Source organism: Varroa destructor, unplaced genomic scaffold, assembly GCF_002443255.2.
Source record: "Varroa destructor unplaced genomic scaffold, Vdes_3.0 BEIS01000006.1, whole genome shotgun sequence".
Lineage (NCBI taxonomy): Eukaryota > Metazoa > Arthropoda > Arachnida > Mesostigmata > Varroidae > Varroa > Varroa destructor.
Window position 1 is genome coordinate 27,117,748 of NW_019211459.1, and position 14,412 is coordinate 27,132,159.

Here is a 14,412-nt window from a genome sequence, read left to right on the forward strand (position 1 = left end):
GCTAGAGGAACTCATATACTACTGAAACGGTCATTTCTAGGGCCAAAGGAGTAATCTTTAACATTATAGCCTCTAAGTGTGGTTTGCAGAAGCGATAGTGGAACAGGTTAAGTAACAGATAGTAAATGGCGTTTATCATAGTTGATACAAAGCCGCCATCTTTTAACATGTCAATTAAGGTAGATCGTCCTAATAACTAATACCGTATATGGTTTCGTAAACATAGCCCGCATAGCCAGTCAGGAGACCCACATTGGCCAGAAACAAATACGCGACGCCATATTGATCCTCTCGAATTAAACTGAACGGCAGTTTCACGGGTCTGTCTTTATTTTTTACGCGACATATGCTTGCCCTATTTGTTTCATAAGTCATTATTAATCAATAAAATAATTAGTTGCACCTTTCTGTCATGCTGAAAAGGCATTTACTTTAATTATGTGCAGTAGCTTGATTGACTGTATTTATTAATTCCTCGTGTCCTCCAAGAACTCAGAAATTAGGATTAGATAACTTAGCTATATGCTGGAACTTTTAACAGATATAGAGCCATGATCTCTCATATATGTAGTCGTGATGGCTGTGAGCGACAAATCATTCGACGGTTCAATCCTACCTTGACGGTCTTTGCTGCGCGTAATTGTTTTATATTTTTTTATACGTTTATTTTAATAGTAGCAAAAATCTAGTGAGTACTTTAACAGGCAATCGGGAGCAACGCCGTGTTCAAAGAAATAAAGTCTGATTGATTTAAATGAGACTAGCGACTTCCTTATACAGAAATTTCTCAAGCAAACCAAAGACGCGTTTCAACCTTCTCTGGATTTAAAGCATACCTAATTCATTCATATAGTTATTAGGTCCTTTCAGTTAACTCATATTCTATTTCAGCATCCTATCGTCAGTAAAGTCACCCCGTTAACAACAGTAGCAGGGCTTCTTCAATCGTAATATACCTAAGCATCATTGCAGGTTTGCTGTCCGTCCAAACAAAAGAGTGTTCTCAATGGAAGCGAGATTTTATCTTCATTGAAATTCGATTATAACCGAACTTAAATGACATAACCTTTTGACCTGAGACAACTTATTCCAAATGGTAATAATATTAATCGTATACTCGGCGCAACAATTTTTTTCCAGACTTTCGCGCTGGCTTTTACTATCAAGTTCTTAGTTATCTAGTTAAGTTGACATATTCATTGATGTACTTTAGAGATTACGTCACATTGTAACAGCAATGACAGCCTACAATTATTGCACTAAATATACCACAAAGGCTATTCAGGTATATCAAAGATGTATGGTCAGAACCGGAGTCGGCCCTAAGATAAAGCCCTGTCGCTTCGTTCTGGAAATTTCGAAACGAAATATGCTCTTCGTGGTCCAAGAATTTGTCCAAAATTGACCAAGACTGATACCTAGCTAGCCGTCTTATACCGCCAAGAAACTGAGCACTGATTACCAAGAGAATCTAAATCACTCGAACACCGCTGGCTGAAGAATGACCTTCGGCTGCCACACGAGTTGAGGTAAGCGAACTGACCCGAACGTATTTCTCTCTTCAAAGTTCTGAAGTAACAAACTAAAGTTCGGCCATTTTTAAAACATTCAATTTCGGATGATGATCACATCCAACAATAATGTGCAAATAACAAAATTTGCCCCACAATCACCGGCAAAGCTCGGACTGACTCGGGAAAGCTAACGCTATATGTTCAATGGGATCGGAAACGAATCGTATATTGTCAGTGGCTATTGCCTGAAAGCACGATAGCTAAGTTAATACAGCAGACTATTGAAATAATTGGCCAAAACAAGCAAGGAAAAAAGCGTTACACCGTAACAACGTCAAACCACTCTCAACAATTCAATTTGTTTAAAGTAATAAATTATTTTAAACGCTAGAACAGATCGAGTTTGCAGCAAAAGGGCCTGTTGTTGTACGAAGCTGTTCGATCTAATGTTAACGGCGAAGCTTACAATAGCTTTTCGCTAAAGCTTCACGTAGCTTCGCAACACACTACATCTATATGTATGTATGTATATATATATACATACATATACCGTCAAGCGTTTGTGTGATGATCGAAAACTTCTCTCCAATAATGAGCGTACCCCAAAATAAAAACTAGGTATTCTGAAAGACTGAAACCATTTGAAAAAGCAATAGGAAACCCTTTCAAGAGTCTCATCTGCTGTTTGACATCTTGTATCATGAAAATGTACTGCAGGAAGACGGGATGCCCCTCATTTACAGGGCCTCTGCGGCCGGGCTGTTCTATTTCACCTACAATTTTTATGCTAAATTGGCTGGAAAAAGCGCGCACAAAAGTCTTTTGTCTTTTTTTTTTTGTCAAATGTATCAGAACAGAATCCCTGAGTGCGCAATCATCTTTTAGGTAATCAACCTCGGCAGGCAAAATAATGTCTTGGTCCTGAATTGTCTGAAGAGATTTTCATGATCTATTGATAGGAAAATAACTGTGTACAAGGTTGAGTGAATTGCAGACTGAGACCTAATGTCTTCGGTGTAATATGTATCATAGTTTCTGTGGCTCGGCTAGCGCCAAATGTATACATTCGAAAGTTCGGCCTGTTAAACTGCGTCTATAGGCCGTAATCCATTCTTAGTTGGTACAGTCTGATAGCGTACCGTGATGGAAGGTTTGGTGAGGCGCGTCAGATCACGCTGTACTTCTAAGTAAAAAGTTAGGATGCTTATGGGGTACAAGGAGATAACGGGCGATCCACGACAGAAGGCGCGTATTTAAATCTATTCCTCAGGGATGATGGGGAGGCGGCGTGGGTTTGAAGCGGAACCTTATGAGAGAAAAGCAAATAGACTATTTTGTTTTCCAATCATCCTGATTGATGAAACTACAGTCGCCGCTAACAATTGAGGTTCGACCAATCGTTGATTCGTTCGCTCTGCCCTGCATGGATTTTGTCGTCCTTTCGACGGTCGCAGAACACTCGTCCCTGGGACTGCGCCGCGCCAATCCAAAGCTAAGTTTCGGAAGGAACAAAAAGATGCGAGCCGAACGACAAAACACGACAGCACTTCTACCGGTTCTGCCAATCGGTAGTTAACCGACCCGGGCACCGGATCTAAGCAAAGTCGTCGAGGGCAAAGAAGATCTTTTTTTTTTGCCCCCTATTATTAATCTGACACCTTACACACCGCTCTGAATGTTATTTGTTCCAACCTTCACCCCATCCCCTTTTCCATTTCACTTCGAATCGGCTACAAAAGGCACAAACCGATGTTATCCTAGCCGACTTGCTACTGTGGTAGTTCAATGGTAAAATGGTAACGGGTGAGCATCTCGAATACTGTCGAAGTCGCCATTGTTCCTCTCTTTCAATACATTCTTGGGCACAATATAGATACTCTTCTTTCGTCTGTTTGATTTGGTTTATCGTACTTTATATGTTTATTCAAAATCGAAAAATGGGTTCCCCTCTTTAGTTTACCTATGCTCACCTTTACTAAACCGCTGTTAGCTGTGATCGACACTAAAAACTATCCCGTTAATAATACCGACGGTAAGTTTGGACTCCGCAAAGTTTATTTACTAGTCGTTTTATGTCGTTATTTAAGTCTGCCAAATTAATTAGTAAGTTAATCGTAGTTTCCTCGTTAATTGCTAATGAATCTAGTTAGAGAGGTGACACACGCACATTCACAGACTACACTAACCGACCGGCACAGGAGTGCTCGCACACGACGAATAGTTGAACCTTGCTACAGTCTTTTTCTAAAGCAATTTGTCTTTCCGACATCACAGACGAGATCTCTCTGCATTAGCTACGGCCGGACTCAGGTCTACTTGTTGGCCATTCGTCTGGACAGGCTGTACAAAGTGACATGTTCGACACAACTGACAGCGCCCGAGGGGCTTGCGGTAACGAGTGAAATCACTTCGTTCCAATATAACAGCCACTAGTTATTTATGAAGCACAACATTGATGCTTAAAAGTTTCCTTTATTTGGCTGAGTGACGTAGTAGGGGTGTTGACGATTGTCAGTATGAATACACAAGTCGCTCGTCACCGTCGCTTGGTGTTAATAACTCTGATCTGCCTCACTCAGATTTTTCCCATTAGCCGGCACAATCGTCGTCAACACCGTTACAAGTGTCACTTCTACGGAGACGAAGACGTCGACAAAAATAGACAACAACAGTCCTCGATACCGCCTGCTTCTGCAACTGGAGAACTATAATTCGAAGCAGTCGCTGCTGTACTCTGGTAAGGGGATCGTGGCGATAATAAAAGGAAACCACAGAGTAAGTTGATAAAGTATAAGAAGGTAACAATGATTCTTTGTTTATTGTTGCCGTTTGAGTGTGGCGACGCTCCAGAGCACGGCGAATACCCTTGTATTGTCGTAATGATACGGATGTGGATATAAATTTTTTACCGTGTTCTTGCTGCTGTTTCCGCAGTAGGACTGAGGTCTCCTGGTCGCGTCCTGCTGCTGCTGCTGCTGGCAGAGGCTTCAAGCGATTGTTCTTCATTGTACGTAGACCCTCAACGGTCCCTCATCTTGCTGTTCATGTCGATCCTTTCCGTTGTCTTACTGTTTGCTATCGTTGGTTGCCGCTGTCCTGCCTCGACACTGACACGCGCACTTTCACCAAGAAGATACTTTTATTCTGGCGACGTCTAAACCGTGAAGTGCGACAGCGGCGGTGGCGGCAGTTGCACTACCACCACGATTACCATTAGGACAAAACTTAGGCGCCAGCTCAGTCCCAAACAACGGAACAAGCACCTGATCAGCCAGCAGACAAGGAGCGAACAGGGATCGGCTCAGATAACATCATTCGTTGAACTAAGCTAACGAACGGTCGGTACACCCCCACAGCAGACGATTCCTCTGCTCTCTCCGCTCTTCCCCTCAAATCTTGAATCCCGTGCCACACAGGCGCACCGAGACAAAACGCACGCACACTACGCGGTCTCCTTGTTTTCCTCTCGCAATGTCCAGGTAGCAACGTTTAGAGAGATTAACGGACAGAGTGATCGGTGGACCAGCCGATTTCCCTAATCTTCCTTGCTGGTTCATTAGGCCCAAGCATGCAACCTAGCACAGTAGGTTCGCGTATAGCAGCACCTTCACAGTATCGACTACCAGCGGCTGGGAGAGAGAGGTGGTATGCTTTAGTTCCTATCGCCACCGCCGCCACTATGCCACATGATGCCCCTCTCTATTTTGCCCTCATCCTTGTCATCCAGTCAGCCGTTCGTTTTCGTTGTTTTGCCCGCCTGTATCCACAGTTGCAGGCCTGGCAGATACCCACATGGTCATTCAAATCCCCACAAGCGTACCGTCCTAAGACTTCCCGATTTGTCCTTCGCTAGGCAATGAACGAACAAGTGAACGAAACAGCAAACGAAGCTAAAATGTAGACTGAGTGGGGGTAATTTACCTCACAAGCCAGCTAAGTGTCTATATGGCTGGATCGCTAACGAAGTAGCGAACGCAGCGCCACTTCAGTGAGTGGCTCGCACCGCGATCGGACGACGATCACCCGCCAACGCACAAATGCAACAAATCGAAGTGGGTAATTTTATGTTCATGTGGGCATATATGGGCTCCCGAATTGAGGCAGAAATTTCATAACCAGGCTGTTACGTTGACCTCCTGTAGCGACATACGAGAAAGTACGACTAACTACTGTGCAGCAAAACACAGGGAAGGGTAAGTTGATATTAGAGGTGTCTAAAATGCCACATCAGATCATAGAAGGTCAGGGGAAGTTCAACTTTTTGTAAAGCAACGCTTCAATGTCTTTTCTTTTTTAATATACGTTTGTTTTTACAGCGACTTAACGGAGATGATCAGCTGCGTAAACATATTTTTATAGCAGCTATTATGAAGATCCGTTTTGTATCATCTAGAAAATTGTATTGTATTCCGCGCTTCAAATCTAGGTTAAATGCCAATGAATATTGAACTTAATGTTTAAAGCAGCGTACAAAAATTGGATAGTAGTCTTTAAGTATTGCAGCAGCCAAAGTAATTCGGCATATTTAGCAGTGGATAGTGAAAAGGTAAGGCCTGAAGTTAAAAAAACGCTAAGCGGTTAACAATTTGAACGTACGTGAATAACGTGCCGAGGACAAAATCCGCTTGTCTTTTAGAAGAGTCGCCTCACCTTTGAGATAACCGAGGAGCAAACGACACAGATCAAATAATTGTCCTTAGAGAGGATCTACCTGACGTTCATAACATACGACGCGTATTTAAGATCTTCGTCAATGACCCGTGATATGATAATCATACCCACACATCTTAAAGACACGAAGAAATAATCGAAATCATATCTTCGGACGGCCTTTATCAATCCTAGAGTCCCCGCTGTTCTTTGTCTGTTGTAGATTTTCCGTAAAGCTGCACTGAAACTTGCTTCCGCATCTTTTCCAGTCGCACTTTTATCTGCAATTGCATAACCTGTCGATTTAGGGTAACCGAAGGAACTTGTTGTCTTGCTCTGAGTTTGTTAAGCGAGAAGAAAATCAATAACGGCTGTAAAATTCAGTGACGAAGCAGTGTGTTCTGCCAAGTTTGTTTACATCTAACTTAAAACGAGAATTTACTCAGTTACAGCGGCTTCGGATGAATCCATTCGTCAAACCACAACCTATTAGTCGAAAATGATCCCGACCTAGGCGATGTACCCTCTACTTACTGAATTGTTGAAAAGTATTAACCGTTTTAAAGCGAACGTTGAAGAAAACATGGTTTTATATTTTCAAATAATCTTATTAAACTGAGTATGCGCTACTTGGATCGATTGCGACTTTTGTCCTTATCATGCAGGTACCTAACCAAGGCTATATCTACCTCATGTACCCTATATGTATACCTCTTCCATTTATAAGAGTTACATACCAATTTGTTATTTTCTCGACTGTTGGTATAATGTGTAACGACACCAATCTACAGAATTACTTTCGAGCGAAAAAGCGATAGGTATAGATAGTTATCTATCTGTTGCTAGCGATTGCCTCGGTCTTATTGGTCGTCTCTGATTAGGTCACACACAAATGCGTATGTCAAAATAAATCGCGTCAGCGTTCCCTTGTGAAAGATTTAACGGCGCTAACGTTAGTAACTTGTGTGGAATATATTACAGTAACAGAGATAATAGCGGTATATCTTCGATACTACGCGCTGCTAAATTAAACACTGCAACATGAAAACATACAACAGTAGTGTGATTTTATTCTAATCAGTTGACAAATGTCTGATTGAGCAAACAAAGCCACCTCTATGTAGGATTAGGGATCGTCGAGATGGTTGCTTGATCATGCTTGTATATTTGTCACGCATGTAAGCCTTGAGCTTCTATTTTCCGCTAAAGGGGTACGACATTAATAGGAGGCCAAGAATAACGACGAAGGATGAAGTTCTTTATTGCACATAATCACTGACCCATTACGAGTTCTTCATTACGGTAATCTCGAAGCAGGTAAATATAGCGTATTTTTCTGCTGGAACAACTGGATAACGTTATCATACGTTTAGCATGATAGAACAATATGACGTTTCGTAACTTAGTTTGCAAGTTCTCTTGGAGTCGTTGATCCTTTTACCTGAATATTTGACATGACAATCTGCGATTAAATTTTAATCAATATCGAAGAACGTACTCTCTTGTAAACCAAGATAGTAATAATAATAATAGCATTTAAAATTCATAATAAAAAGTACAGTATCCGAATGTTTATGAGAAGGATCTTAAGTTGAAGCAGATGGGAGCCGAGTTCAAAAACTCATGACCTATAGTGCACTGTTGCTTTCTATAAGACGAAGTTCTAATTAAATTTTCTGATCCCTAGTTTCTTCTATAACAAATTAACACGATAGTGGTAGACGATAATAACCCACATAACAAATACTTCGCTTTGCACATTTTAACTTCGCGAAGTATTAGCTTCTTGTATTTTTTTCGTTGAAAAAAAGAGAACAAAAAATAAGAGACCATTTTTTTTAGCGACAATAGCATCTATTCCAATTTTACGCCACCTTACGCTTCGTTCGTTGTCATTGCTCATCAGTCTTAGATTCGCATCAGCGCGCCGGTAAAGGTCAGCTATCTGACTTCATGTCAGCAGAGTTTCAAACGTGACTCTCGGAACACTTCGATGCTTTGTTTTGCGTCTTTCCACAAGCTAGATTTAGCACTCAACTACTTGCTTGTAGACTATTGAAACTCTGAACCTCGTAGAAAAATATAGAAATTTTTAGGTATTTTTAGAACGAAATAAAAAAAAATCATCGATACATACTAGCTAATACATCGTGGACTTTTATTATTATTATTATTATGAGCAAAACTGTCTGTGTTTACCATAAATTACATCTCGCGATGCGCGTTTTATTTCGACATCTGACTTTCCCAAGGTAGACAATGGTTAGCTTAGAAGCCAAGGCCCGTATAGACATAATATTTTTGAGTATCTGCTAAAACTCCGTGAGAGAACAACCGTTAAACAACAAGAAGAGCGGTGCCGAAATGTCCAACAAACCTGGTCGAAGAAAGTGTTTCCTGCATTGCATCTGATCATTCCCTGAAATATGCACTACACGATATATTTTGGTTGAGGCCGATAAACTCAACCAATATATATATATATATATATATATATATATATATAGGCAGATTCCACTACATGCAACGTTGATTCGTTTTTTTATATAAGAAATAAAAAATTCTGTTTTATAGTATTAAAATACTTTCCCTTTTATTAGCATTCATATCTAGATTGCGCGACTTGGGCGTAATATACAAGATAAGGTGCATCAATTGAGTCTTCTCCGAAGCTACTAGAGGGTCGTTACGACGAGCGTTAGATTACTAAGCACAGAAACATTACTGACCTATCATAATTGGTTCTGGCAGTAAAAAAATAGTTTAAGCTTTATTTGCCGATATCGAGTCCGATGGCGGAGAGCTCATTTCTCTGCACTGTTAAATTTGAGTTTCCTAGGGATGATCCTATCGATATGTGCTGAAGTGTTTCCGCTGATTAAAAAAAAAAAACAAGAAAAACTAACTTAATGTAAAAGGTACGTTATTTATTGTGGAATGGAAGGAGTACATTTGCCGTAGAACGTGGATGTATTGGATAGCGTACGTGAAATAAAGCTGTGAACGAATCGAAAAGTGCTCGATGTGAACTTGACCTGAATCATTTTTGATTACATACTATATATCAAAGGGGCATTATTTACATTTTTGTACATTTAAATAATGAATAAGCTGCTGCAGCAAATAATAAATAAAGTGACCACCGCGTCGCCGACTCTTTATTTAAGTATTATGTTTAAAAATGTAACATTTAGCAAGCTACCAATAGTATTTTTTCAACAGTAATTAATTTTTCCTAGGTGTATTGCTTGTTCTTAGTATGCGTCGATGCTAATCAAGTCGCCAGCTTTATTTGCGGATATAGAAAGAAATCAATTTTTCTAAATACTATCGTTGTATTTAAATTTGCCTTTGAACGTTTTCTGATATGTTCCCACGGACGCGTATTTTACATGCTTATCACGAAAATTTAAACAAGTGCGTGATTTTTTCTCTTAAACTTTCATCGTCATAGCTCGTTCAAACATCCATAGCCGAACTTAAACGTTTAGTGAACACTTATCTTGACAGCGATATAGAATGATCCAATTTCCGCATAGAAAGCTGGCATTCCTGCTTCTGTTCTTTCTGTTGGGCTGATTTTTTATTTTATGTTATAGATAATGGCATACGTACTTCGATATAGGTCAAAGCCACAATGTATATATAATATTGCTTTTATCACTTACGGCATCTTATCGAAGGACTGGCCATCACCTGAAGAAGGGGTCGACTCTCTGGTGTAGGTCCACTCAATACTGGCAACTGAGAAAAGTCTCTCTGTTCGCCCGAACCCGTCTGTTCGCTTCACTCAATTGCCACTAAGTTCAATGCAGCTAGAGACCATTTAGACGGCCGCCTCCTTACTACATACTTGTATCCATTATCGTCCATAGAATATCATTGCAATATTTTGCTAGTTTTTTTGTTCTACTATGGAAAAAGTAAAATTTGTTAACAGTCTCATTTGCTGCTCACTAAGCACACTATAACATAACTTACTACAATTATAACTACTCCAGTTTTTCTCCCAAGTTGTTTCCGTTTCCCACTATGTTACATTGAGCAATAAACCGTTGTTTGTGTATGCGCTGCGCGATCAACCTCCGGACTATTGGCCTGAACTAGCGAAAGAATAAAAGCGCCTTAGCATACCCTCTCGAAAGAGAGATGGAGGAACACTGGATAAAGACATGTTTTCTTTCTACTTAATCATATGCATCTTGCTAGTTACAAATACGTACTCTGATCGTATCAACTAAGCTTCTCAACTAAAGGTGTAGGCCACTGAAGACCCCACGCTGGCTGCCATTCAACTCACCTCACCTATTACAACGAATAGAGGTCTAATGTTATGCGTTATCAGCTCTCAGCTTCAATTTGACATCAGTGTCCGCCAACGTTTCATGTAACTACCGCCATATGTCAAATATAGTTCGAATTATGTACCGTAACCTATTTTTAGTCCAATCATCGTATTATACACTTCGCCCTATTATGTACAAGGGTGACCTCGATCAGTGGAAGATATGCTAAGTAGGTGTTGCACTTATCTGTACGATGCCACTTCACTGCTCGTATTGGCTTAAGGTCGAATCAAAGCTGTTAGGACCATTCAGTATTCGAATCCTTTTTTTTTTCTTTTTCTTATCGAGGTAGTAGCATTCGTAATATACTATATACAAGATAGGCATTGCACGAAACCGGACAGATTCCTAATTTATAAGCCGGCCAAGCGCCAGTGAGACGCGTTGACGCGTTAACACGGGGGTAAGGAGATTGAGTGTTAAGAAAACGCGACGCTAAACACGTTAAGAGTATCGTTGACATAAACAAATGATTAATTTACCACGACTAAACAAGCAGAATAAAAAGACGTACTTACATAGCTCCGATATACTATATCACTACAAATGTCCAGTGTTTACCGTACCGCGTACGTAATATCAACCGCCTGTTCAGCTTAAACCATAGAAAATCCACTTCCACAGGCACAATCAGCCGAGCTAAAAAGTTACATTGTCAGTAGTGATGACTAAATATATTACGCCCAAGAGAAATGACTCCCAAATTTATTGCTAACGCTAAAAGATAAAAATCTCCAATTTAAGAATGACCACGAGGTGTCGGGACAATCTAACTGATATTTGGCAAGTTTTGGATAGGTTTGGTTTTTAAACGATCGAGAAATACACTAAAAAAGACAGAAATGTAAAAATATTCCACTTAGAACACAATGTATATTTGAAGATAGTGCAATCTCATGCGCTATGCTTTTCATCTGCGTCTGGGGGCGGTAACAGATAGCAGCATGAATCTGCCGCACAGCCCTGACATGATCGATTGTTTTTTTTTATGCATACGTTATTTTTTATTATTTTATAAGATTATGGTGCCAAATGATCAAGCAAACCGATAGAAGAAAGGAACAATAACTTGAAAGCCAGCAAGTTTCGCTTCGGTCAAACGGCGACTCTGCGCCTTGAATCCTCCCAGCTGGACCATTAGACGTCACCTTGGCGTAATTACAATAATAGGACCATATAAATTAGCCACAAGTGGAGAAGCAAGTAGGTCGTAACGACCTGGACAATCTGCGGACATTATGTACTTATCGCCGGCGAGTTCTATCAATTGCTGTGCTTATTTGTGCTTACTGATTTGGACAGGTATATTAGATTCGATGGACGTAGTCTTTACGATACCAGAACTAATGTAACTATGTCACGACAGTCAATGGTAACAGGATTGATCCGTTCTGATTGTTACTATTACTCCACAGCTCGTTGGTGTCACTACAGCCATTAGGAAAACAACCCCTTGCGTCCGAATGACTTCTCTACCTTAACAGGAACAACTTATCGTTAGATATTGAAACTAATTGTTCAATGTATATATGTTTTTCTATCGTTGGGCTAAGAGAAGTTGGAAGACGGGGCTTTGTCTCATAGACTTCTTGCCTAAGATTGTTTCGTATTAAGTACGTTCATTGCACCGCGGTCAAGACTCAGTTGCATGCCTATGCACGCAACAACATATATACGCTTTCATTATATTTTAAACATTACAATTGTTACTCTAGAGTCGATATAGATATAAATATATGCCTATATACAGGGAGGTAGATGTTTTGGAAAGATCTATCATTAAGGGTGGTTTTTGCATTGGCTGTAACAACTTAATCCGCTTTCCAAAGTTACTATTCAACAACAGGCAGGTTATATTGCGCAACCTCTTATTGCATGCACGCCTAGATTGGCGGCATAGACATAAACGGTCATAAGCGGCGTACTGCTGTCAATGTGCGACTCAGAAGTTTATTTATGTCGTATGATAATTTTCTCCAGTCAGAGTGCACAGATCAACAGACACCCATAGGGATTTAACTTATTAGAAGTGTGAATTAAATTATATATTATTAAATGCGTACAGTTCCTGGGTTTCAGCAGTCGCATGGCTCCACGTTTCTTAGCGAGGCTCAATAGAGAGATCACGATCATTTTACATTCTCACACAATCAATAATACCTGCTCTGTCCAACATGGAGGAACGATGAGGTTCTCAAGGCGGTTTATGCGTCTTTTGCCGCCTTTGTTCTACTTTTTCTTACTCGATATTTTTTTTTCTCCTAGATTTTTACTCCTACATTTGCGATCTTGATTGCGATTACTGTAAAGAACTATCTATGTACAAGCTGGGATTGCCATTTTTGAATAGACTACTTTCACTAGGTGATGTAACCATATAAATATTCGTACGCGTAACACAGTACAAACCTCACAGCTAATGTTGTTCAAAGATTAGGGGCATTTATATACATGTAAGAAGTTTAACAGATCGATGTTCAATGCAAGCTCCCATACCAGATACACTGAAGGTATACTATAATTGATTTCGCAAATTTTGAATTTTCTACTCACCATTCTTATCAGATGAGCCATGCTTACGCTACAGAAGTTTGTTATTGTTCGGAGAAAAGGCTGTGCTACCCTTCACCTGAATTTCCGAGAGAATGCCCCAGTGATCATGGTTTGTTAAAACTACAAGTCGTAAGGCTGCCACCGGGTAGCTGACAGGCCCTGCCTGAGCAAGGCCATTATGAGGGTCAAAACGAATGAGCTCTAGCCAGCCGTCATGTTTTGCCTGCGGCTTGGCCATATCGAGAGATTTGTTACCTGAATCTTGATTAGAATTTTGAGGATTCTTGCCGACGGATGCAACTGGTAGAATCTGTATGGTCGCGTTAATGAAACGATCGTTCGGATGTTCGGCATCGCCGCTGCGGAAGAGCACTTTTTCGAGGATCGTCGGTTCGTGAAACGTGACCGTGATGTGGTCCCCAGCCACCGGTAGAACACCCCAGAAAAGCGAATCACCGAGATACGCACGCTTAACGGTATACTGTTTGTAGGTAGTCATTGAGGTGACCACGTCACCGGGCACGTTGTCCCTATGAGGAACGAACAGACTGACCCTGCCGAACTGACGATCCTTGAGTTTCTGCATCTTGCCCTTGAGCGACGAATGAGTTCCAACGTGCTGGAACAACGATGGTTTATGCGTGATCCAAATGGTAGATTTCATCTTGCGGCAATGTTTAGCGTCCTTATCGAAACGGCATACTTTTGTTTGGACGTAGTGATCTAGAATCCAATCAACCGGTTGATCTTGAGCGAAGGTTAAGATGTACGTGGCAAACTTCATCAGCTCGATACATTTAAACATTTTACCAATAAAACCAAGTGTACAAAAATCCAACACAAAGAAATCTTTATGTCCGGATGACATTTGCTTTTTAGCGAAATTTAACATCTGCGTTGCAAAGCCTGGCTTTGATAAAATATCATCCTCAAGCTGTACATAGTACTCGCCACGGGACGACGCGTACATCATAAGGTATGCAAAATCGTAAGCCTGTTTCGTACGCCATCTCACCTGCAATGAAACAAATCAACGATTATATGCTGTATTGGCGATCTTATGTAGATACCGCATACAGTACGCACGTGCTGCACAGCGGATAGTCTAGATATAGCTGCTCCACTATCCAATTGTTTTTAACTCAAAGCTGCTCAGTCCCATCGTTCAATGGCTTTATCTTAGATAAAGCCGCTCGGTCTCTAGAAGCAAGGGTAGCGACAAATATGGTCGAAATACCTTGATCAAATGTAATAATATGTTCCTATATCTCTTTGTACTAACAATTCTTCAGTGCAATAGAATAGAGGTTTAGTATAGTCGAGCAGTTCCTCTAGCTAAACCATAATGC

The 14,412-nt window shown here is 40.6% G+C and overlaps 2 protein-coding genes across 4 annotated transcripts in view; both read right to left on the reverse strand.

Annotated features, from left to right (window-relative positions):
- Positions 1 to 5,080, reverse strand: part of LOC111252340 (serine/threonine-protein kinase D3-like) — a 94,377-nt gene extending 89,297 nt beyond the window's left edge. Inside the window, exon 1 of the mRNA XM_022810039.2 lies at positions 3,485 to 5,080. The gene's annotated coding sequence lies outside the window, so the exon portion shown is untranslated. The remainder of the gene's footprint in view (positions 1 to 3,484) is intronic.
- Positions 5,081 to 9,066: 3,986 nt separating this feature from the next.
- LOC111252667 (alpha-1,3-mannosyl-glycoprotein 4-beta-N-acetylglucosaminyltransferase B-like) overlaps positions 9,067 to 14,412 on the reverse strand; it is a 29,368-nt gene continuing 24,022 nt past the window's right edge. For all 3 annotated transcript variants that reach the window (XM_022810921.2, XM_086993912.1, XM_086993911.1), the window contains exon 5: positions 9,067 to 14,078. In XM_022810921.2, the coding sequence (XP_022666656.1) occupies positions 13,092 to 14,078 (987 nt within the window). In that variant the 3' untranslated portion in view covers positions 9,067 to 13,091. The remainder of the gene's footprint in view (positions 14,079 to 14,412) is intronic.